We start from the raw sequence: 9,557 nt of genomic DNA on the forward strand, positions 1-9,557 counted from the left end.
GTGTCAAGTTATTGAATGTTACAGTCCTCAACGCCGGAAGCGTTTTGAATTTGTTGTTTCGTTTTCCGGGACGATCTACGAATGAGTGATCTACGAAACAGAAATAGAGAGATCAGTAATCGGCAGCAATCTTCTGAGCCGGATTCGCTATGCATACCTGGACCGGGGTTTAGCTTTCACATCCCCACTGCTGGTGCCTTCCGAGGTGGATGCCGCCAGATATGACGGATCTTTCGCCTTTTCACAACCAATGGACGGACTTCCGATTCTCGACTTTGCTGCAAAACACAAGGCGCGGGCACAGCAACATGAGCTTACATTTCTGGCATAATTTAATGGGGACATTTTCGTCCAACTTGCTTACCTTTGCTGCTGGCACTGACGTACGCGGACGAACGTCGCTTCAATCCGGACCCTGATTCCGCACCGCCACCGTTCACCGGCAGTATGCGGGACAGTGTTACAAACGTTCGAAATATTTCCATGATATTGTAATCATCCTTTGCCGAACACTCCAACACCTTCACCCTATGGGGGAGAGAAGAAAAATTGTCGGAACACGATAAACGTTTACATTGCACACAAATATGAAGCCCTGCGAAAAACCAATTACGAAACAAGCGGTACAGATTGCTGTACGCCGGTGACCTCTGCTCTGGCTCGTGTGGCTTCGGAACGAGTAAAGTTCGCCCCACAACGGGACCCGGAGTGGAACGCTGTTACTAAGCTCCTAATTCTCGCATTTAAAACCATTTCCCAATTTATGGCTTTCGTGGGGGGGTGGAGGAAGTAATTTTCATCCTTTTTGCACCGGTCCACCGGATTACCATGTGCCGCCTGCTGAGTTCCACGCATTTCAAATGCCCACGGGGCTGGCCAAACATTTGATCACCAAATTGCTGTATGCAAAATGGGAGCCAGGGTTCGGAATGAAAAAAACATCAGTGTTTGGCCTTCTTAATCCCGCGACACTGCAGAGAGCATCCCCCACCGGCAAGCCCGCCAGGCAGCTCCGAGTCATAAAGAACCGCACTGGGCACTGGCGCGTGTTCCGAAAGAGCCAGGTGAATGGGCAAAGGATGAAAAACTCTTCACATTAACCAGGACGACAAGATATCGATTTGTGCGGCTCCAATGGGGTCCATCGCGTATTGGCTTATTCACTGTACATACTTTTTACATGATGGCCAGAGTGCTCGTGCTTCTTGCAGGAGGACCCAGCCCCAGCCACGTTGAAATTAATTTCAAATTTTGCACATGCGAGAAGGAAGAGTTCCATCCCGGGTTCCATTAGAGGGACACCCCGGGAACGCTAACTGCCAATAAGAACGAAGTCCTCGTTCGTCGAGACGATGTAGACCGGTTTGCAGTCTCACAAAAATCGCTACTCTGTGGCGTTGGTCCCATTTTGAGCTGCCATTTTGCAGACCATATGCCAGGCCGGAGCGACTTCTTGATGAACTCCCGGCACGTTTTGCACTAGTATCGTAATACTCTGCCCCGTATGACCGGCCGCACGGAAGGTGCTCCTTTTCAAATGCACAACTCAATCAATAAAATTGGGCCTAGGGCTGCCAACTTTGGTACGTTGGTGCGAATTGGAACATTTTTAAGCCATGTTGTAACCGCACGTAGTCTGCGTGTGAAGCTACAGTTGCTGACTGTTGCTGCCCTGCCATCAGGACGAAAAGCTGGCGACAACTTTTGACCATCGCACGATGAACAGAACCGTTTTTCCTGACTGCAAATTTTTAGTACAGTAATTGAAGTGTTGAAAACATCGCTACCAGTCTGCCATGTAACGTCAGTCAGGTTAATGTAAACATCTGTTTTGTTTGTGCTCATCTTTTCATTCTCACCACAAACACGTTGTTCCGTTAGGCCAGCCAATCGGCTCACCCTCACGTGGGACGGTCCGGACAGGACAATTTACGTTTTACGTTTTTCACGCGTATTCAATTTGGCTTTCAATTAAGTGGCCTTCAGCAGCACGGACCCAACCTCAATCACACAATCAAAAGAGTCACCTTTTTGCCGTTGGCCGTTAGTAAGCTAGGTTATGCTTTGTGTGTGCCGCCCTTCGGTTGAGGGTGACCGGATGGCAAGCTAACCACCAATTTTCACCTTCTTTGTGGTGCCTTTTTTCGACCTAGATTTGTAACCTTATCTGGCCACCAGCCCGAGTCCCGAGGAGATGAAAATTTTGAAAATAGCATAATATGAAGGAATTTGCTATTTTAATTCCACCCGAAGGACACATCCCGGCCCGGCCCGGCCCGGCCCGGCCCGGCCCGGCACCACCATCCACGCCACGCCCACAAATGCCCTGTTGGTGCCCTTTGACCGAACCGAAATTTCGATTGATTTCGTCGCTGGCCACACTAAAGACGGAGTCCGCCCGGACGACCTACAAAAAGCGAATGACGGGACAACATGTTTGCCCAAGCCGAAATAAAGCAACCGCGTTTACATAACCCGCAGACGGAACTGTTCGAAGAAAAACGGTTTTCAAAACAAACAATTTAAGTTCGAAGCGCTAGCGGCACGGATTGCCCTACTCGTCTTTCGATTCGCGACATTGCGCCTGGACGAAATGGTTAAGGGGCAATGTACCTTGCGAAGGTGCGTGCTTTTAGGGGCCATTATGTAAGACGACAAGGTTCTTAAGAACAGGCCAAGACAAACCCAATGTCATGACTTTAAAGCCGGGCTCATGAAACACAGAACAGAGACGAATATTCTGTGCCATTATTCTCCGTCTTTAATTTGCTATGAGCTACCATTAGAAGCAAAGTCAATTAATGGTCCCATCACCGAATGGAACACTTGTTACCAGTGGAGCCAGAGTGACCAGACCAGTGGCCGCTTGTGGAGCAAAACTTCATCCAGCGAACTTGCCGTATAAAAAAGGGGCCAACGGGGGGTATTGATGTTTGTAAACCGTCGAGTGTTGGTAAAAATTTGAGACCCCGAACCGAACGGGGCTAGACGGTGTGTCAGTTACAGGCAAAATGAGATGTAAGCATGCTATGCGGTGCTTATGATTGACCGTAGATGTTGTTGTTTTTTGGGCCACCCGACATTGAGCTACGAGACAGTCTAAAAAAGTTTCGATTTTCTCCGCCCTCCGGCGGCAACCTAACCCCGTGCTTCGTGTTACGGGCGCAACCAACTCTCCCATTACCCGACCGAGTAAGCGAGAGTCCTCTTGATAGAAGGGTTTTTGTTTTTCGTTGTGTCTATCGAATGGCCTGTGTATCCTGGCGCTGAACACAGAGAGAGAGAGATAGAGTGGCACAAAAACGCACACGATTAGATCATTACTGTGTAACGTGCTGCATCCGACACGATCTGCCTCGGACTAAGCGAGCAACAATTGAAACTCGTTAAGCATCCTGCTGCGCGTCCTGTGGCTTCACGATACGGTACGGTGCGTGCTTCCGGTGCTTGCGCTGGGTGTTCTGCAGCAATTTGTTGAATATGTCAGCACACCACAGCGGGGGACACAGGAAGTTGCTTACCGGAAAAACAAAACGCTGATACCTTTGAACGCTTTCCGCATTAAGTAAAGGTTTTCTGCCCGGCTGAGTAGCCCCGTATCGAGAGTTATCGTTTTGCACGCCATTGCACCATCAGAACGTGTGTAGTATCTCGAAGAGATATGAACGTGCCAGGTAACAATATGGGGGCACAGTTGAGTTCAATCGATTTGTTATTATCGACACATAATGTGTAAAGAAATACAAAGCATTTGTAGAAAGCTGAATTGACAAAAGGTATATACTTAAATCTGCTCTGAATCTCTCCTGGTGTCCACCAAAGGGTGTCTCTGTCCAAAATTCGTCAACTTCAACTTCAAAGATATTTTGTGTAGTACCATATTGCCCTTCATTTGTGAAAATGGCGTCGAAACAAAAGGACCATCGTCTCAACATTTTGCACCGTCAGCGCGAGTATCCGAATTTCTGACGCGCCAAGTTTGCGAGATTGTTGAATATGGCCAATATTGCAAGTATTCGGAGAACGTTTGACGACACTCAGAAAAACTGGATCAGATGGAAGTCGGATCCAGGAGACCGCAAAAACAACGAAACGAGTGATACCGTATTTTTCCGTGTATAACGCGCACTTTTTTCCCAATTTTTTTAGCTCTAAAATCTGGCTGCGCGTTATACAAGGGTACTAAAAATTTTGTCTCCTCTAAACATACAAATGTGACCTTTTAGGTACATATTTTATGGTATTATTGAATAAATTATGAAATGGTACATTTGTTAGGAATATAATTATCCATACAATATTGTTACATATAATATATGGCTAAATTTGGGGGTCTTGTATCTTATATACATTCTGTCAAATAAGTACCGGGAATTTGTGGTTAAAAAAAATGTTTATTTGATTTTCGATTTTTTTGTTGCGTAATGTTGCTACATATGTCACTCACTTATGTTGAGAATTTCGGCTATTTTTAAAGCTCAGTTAATTTTTTACAGCTTTTTTGCGTGAAAGAGTTTTGTCTCATCGACGATTTCTGCCTTCTCCTAATAAAATTGACCACGAAGCGGTAATTTGTTCACATTCGACCAAACTTCGCTTTTCGACGTTTACATCTTAGCCACAGTCAACATTTTGAATGCGTCCGCGCTCTTAAATTCTTTTTCTACACAAAATTTTATATAGATTTCTTGCCTTCCTTTTTTTTGGAGAAAAAAAAATCGCCGATGGGCCAAGACACGAGCACAGTGAAACAGCCGTCAAAGATTAAGTGATATTTTAAAATTGCCGAACTTTTCACCATAAGTCACTGACATGTGTAGCAATCTAACGCCACAAAATAATCGAAAATTGAATAAAGCTTTTTTTTAAATCACAAATTTCCAGATACTTTATTGTCATAATGTACCTCTTCAGAGAGTGACAATGAGGAGTACATTGAACAGCAATTAGAGAATATCAATTTGTCAGACAGCAGTGAATCTGAGTTTGAAGATTATTACGAAATATAAAATACTATTTAGTATGTCTTTTGCAAAGTATACGCATTTTATCTTTAGTCTACTTTAGAATATTTATAGAATATTTAGAATAGTACATTATTATCATTTGGTATTTGTTGGATATCACATATCTGAAAAATGTATTATAAGACACATTTTTTCCAATTTTTTTCTCTTAAAATATGGGTGCGCGTTACTCACGGAAAAATACGGTAAGTTGTTTCAAGCGGAATCCCAAACTCTCCATCCGAGATGTCGCATGGAAACTGGAAGTAACGTCTACAACCGTGGATTGAGCTAAGAAACGAGCAGGTCTGGCTCCCTACAAGAAAGTATTGACTCCCAATCGTGACGAATAGCAAAACACGTCGGCCAGAAAACGATCGCGAAAACTATACACAGAGATGGTGACGAAATTTGATTGCGTAGTGCAGGATGATAAAACCTAAGTCAAGGCAGACTTAAACTGATTATTGGACAGGAGTACTATACGGTAACTGAAAGAGCAAAGTTGCGAGAGATTTTCAAGAACATAAAACTGTCGAAATTTGCAAAAAAATATCTCGTATGGAAGGCTATCTGTTCCTTTAGTTTTAAAAGTGGCATTTACATCGCGATCGGGACCATCAACCAGGCAATTTGTGTCCGAGAGTGCCTGAATAAACGTCTTTTGCCTTTCCTAAAAAAATGCCAAGGTTCTTTTCTGTTTTGGATTGATTTAGCCATGGAGTGGTATGTCGCAAACAACGTCCAGGTGGTGCCCAAAGACGAGACACCCAACATGCCAGAGCTATGCCCAATCGAAATATATTGGGCCATCATCAACCGGAACCTCAAAAAGACTCGTAAAACGGTTGTCAGTGAGATGGAATTTAAAAAACTGGCATTTTACAGTAAACAAAGCGACCAAGAGTACGGTGCAAAATGTGAAGAAAAGAAGTAAACCGAAAGGTCCGGCAATTCGCATTCCTCAAGACGGAGGGTTGAATGATATTTTTCTACATATTCTGTATAAAATGAGCTTTCAAAAGAAACATTACTGGATTTTTTAATTGTTTGACTGATTTACAAATTTTTTTGTTTGACCAACTTTGGACCGAGACTCCCTTTATGTGCCCCGTGAGCATGGGCGAGACTTTGAACTAAATTTGATACTTCTGTTGAATTTGAGGCAGTGAAGAAAATCGAACCCTCGAGGTTTCGATTAGCCCCCGACACTCACATTACGATTCTTCTTTACGTACTGAAATAGTGAAATCGATATACAAATCATGCTCTTTTGCTAGCGTTTGTGGTTTGCGTCACATACAGAAAATATCAAACGAAATGCACCTCTCCACTTTTATGTGCGCCTCACACGACACAATTGAATTAAGACTTAGCCCGCCGAATTGGCTATAGTCACGTTACCAGTGGTGCCACGTTACTTGCCACAGAACTTCACCAATCAACCAACCAGCCGGCCCAGACAAAGTCTTCAGACTAAGGCCAACCATAACAAGTGGGCTCGTTCGCCGTTTAGATCCGTGCGTTCGAAGCGTGGCGTGAAGTGCGCGATTTAGGCAAGATTTATTTATTTACCAACCGGCTCCTGGCTTCAGTGGCCGAAGCAAAGCGCTTTTCGACAACAAAGTCATCCGGTTGAAAATCTTTATCGAATTCCTCAGGCAAGCAATATGAAGGCGTCTGAGAACATACTTTATTGAAAGACGAACATCCGAGCGGCGTAACTTACTTCGGCATCGCACCACAAGCACCACTCCACAGCAGGTCTTTTGCATGCTCCGCAGGTTCCCACTCACGGTGCTGACTTTGTCGTCCCGACGAACCGATCCGAGGCTGGTGGCCAAGAATTTACGCCACTACGGCGAACACAGTACACCGCCGCCCCGCAAATGACTCGAGTTGCTAAGGACACTTGTGTAAAGTAGTTTGCAACTTTCTATATTTGAATGGTTTTACAGCAAGTGGCCGTGCTACATGGCGGCGTACGAGCTAAACAATTTTCATTTAGACAGAACGTAATCGTGAACATAATTGGAAATAAGCATTAATACACAACAATCGCACTACTGACAGATTTTTGGCCGGTACAGCCGGCTCTAAAGCTTACAATCGGACAGAACGAGCGGAACATGTTTTCCGAAAGTTTAATTGTGTTTTCACAGGGGATTACTTTCAGGCAACGAGCCGATCATGTATCGCTAGCCCCATCTGAAACCTCGTCACCTCGTGCTTTCGGAGAAATGCAAAATTTAAATCAGTTCCAGTGTCGGGATGAATTCCGAGCAAAACTTTCACGCGCCCAGCCAGCATATTCAGCGTATTTTCCATTACGGGGTCCACCTAGTGCCACTCAATCTCACGAACAAACGTAACGTGTCAGGTGCGCCATGTAGCGTCAAAACCATGTTGTAGCAACAAAAACCAACGGCTAAAACCGCCACTAGGTAACATTTGCTGGAGGACAAATTAATTTTAAATTGATATTTCACCCTGCGGTGCCACTAACAGTAACACGCCCCTGCGGCAGAGCCCCAGGAGCTTTCTTGTGGCGAAAAAATGCCCCTCGAGGATTGCACAACCACCCACCCCGGACGCCGGAAAGGGTCTGGGTGTAAAAAATCTGTGGCTCCACAGTTTTACGGATTTCGGTGGGCCAAAGTAATTAACATTAATTACATGCTAGCCCCGGGTTTCGGGTGCAGTGCAATGTGCGCCGTGCCGTGTCGTGGAGCTTACAAGGCCCAGTTTCGGTTTTTAATTTAAAGTTTTAATACGGCTCGGGGCACTTATTAAATTTGCCAACTATATTCAGCATTTCATTGAACGTCCAATTAATAAAGGTTCAGCTGGGGCTGCGCATAAGAACCATAATCTTATCGTCATCTCGAGCAGCAGCAGCACTAATAACCAAACGCTATTTCAAGAATCGGGCACACATGTTAGGCTTACATCAATTACGGTGCCCTCAGGGGAAACTTTAATTACTCTCCGGACGGCCAATGAGAACACTCCGGTCGGGCAACAATTGGATTCTAACGCCCCGCGGAGCGGAAAAGCTTTGGCACTTACTTTAGCTTCGGTAGCTCGCAGAACACCCACTCGGAAACGTCTTCGATGCGCACCTCGCGGTGAGTGCCGGTGAGGTCGTACTTGTTGCCAACAATCACCATGGGAATGTCCTGGAAGTCGGCCCGCTGTTCCCGTATCTCCTCGAAGCACTGCTTGACGCAGCCCAGGCTGGCCTCGGACGTGGTCGCGTACACCAGCAGGAACGCGTGAGCCGTTGCAATCGATAGTCTCCTCATGGCCGGAAACTGCATCTCGCCGGACGTATCAAGGATGTCAACCTGTGAGTGTGTTCCGTTCCGGGCATTACGTTCCGAGTGTGCCGTGAGCCCCTGGTCCCCCCCACCGCCGCGTACCTACCTTGAGCGTCACCGAGCCGAGGTCGTACTCCCGGTTGTACAGATCCTCGACCGTGGGTCTGTACTTGTCGGAGTACGTCTTAAATAAGAAGCGCTTAATGATACAGCTCTTACCGACACCGGCTCCACCCAAAATCACTAGCCTTATGCGCTCGAAATCTGACATTTTCATTTAACCCGTCCCGTCGGCGCTGCTCGCTTGAAGGCGCTCCTTAGGTCCGCGTGTGTTTCAGCAACTCCTTCCGGGACCTGGGGACGTCCGCTCCACGAGGGGATCCGAAGCGTTGGGCGCTGTAGAAGGATTGAGTGCCAACCGGTGACAGTGTCACCGTTTCCGCTGTTTTCTGCTCGGTTTACTCCAGCATTTGGTCCACGGCGAGAGGCTCCGGGCTCCCGGGGCGTTTTGTCCTTTGCGCGGTGCTAGCGCCCGACGGCAATGACATCAATCCTGTCAATGTTTAACGTGTCGCTTTCCACCGGTGGTCCCACACTGGCAATAGAAGAACAGAGAAGGAATCGGGAAAAAATGAAGTCAAACATACGGGAGTTATCAACATCAACGTAGAATGGGATTATTTGCTCAATCCGTGCACTGAATGGCTGAATGGCCAATATGTGGGTCGGTTCGAACGCATGCATATTCAACGGGATGTAACCCACGTTTGGCCGCACCCGACCAGATGGTGTTTCACACACATTTGAGGGTACCCACTTATTGCTACAAAAACTGCTCGGCAAATCCGGATCTTCGCGCCAGGTTACCGTCTTGATTTGTCCGACCGTCTTCGCCTTAGTCGGAAAGGCTATCCGACCGACAATTCAGACGAACAGTTTAGTGGGTCCGAGCTGGGTCCGTGATTTGGGCGGTACTTAGGAGAGCCACAACTGCTCACTGTTTTGCGCACTCGGGCCCCCCTCGAGGGACGATTATCACTTCACTAAACTCATCTTCAAAGCGATTTCCGAGTGAATCAACGTTGGATTTTGAAACTCTAATTTGTATTTGCATTACGCTACGCCATTTTACAAGGCGTCCGACAAGGCGAACAGTCGATCGAACCGTCGGAACGGTTGGAATTTCGGTTTCGTTTCACCATTTTGGGTTTTTGGGGTTTAAAAGTTGGTT

General features: G+C 46.3%; 1 protein-coding gene across 1 annotated transcript; it reads right to left on the minus strand.

Moving 5' to 3' along the window:
- LOC131205214 (GTP-binding protein Di-Ras1) lies at positions 1–8,603 on the minus strand. Its single transcript, XM_058197229.1, has 5 exons — positions 8,433–8,603; positions 8,076–8,353; positions 365–528; positions 158–278; positions 1–90 (listed from the first exon to the last, which is right to left on the minus strand). Exons 1-5 carry the CDS (start codon positions 8,601–8,603, stop codon positions 9–11), a joined length of 816 nt encoding a protein of 271 aa, XP_058053212.1. The 3' UTR covers positions 1–8.
- Between the last annotated feature and the right edge of the window lie 954 nt (positions 8,604–9,557).

This window comes from Anopheles bellator, chromosome 1, assembly GCF_943735745.2.
Source record: "Anopheles bellator chromosome 1, idAnoBellAS_SP24_06.2, whole genome shotgun sequence".
NCBI classification, from domain to species: domain Eukaryota; kingdom Metazoa; phylum Arthropoda; class Insecta; order Diptera; family Culicidae; genus Anopheles; species Anopheles bellator.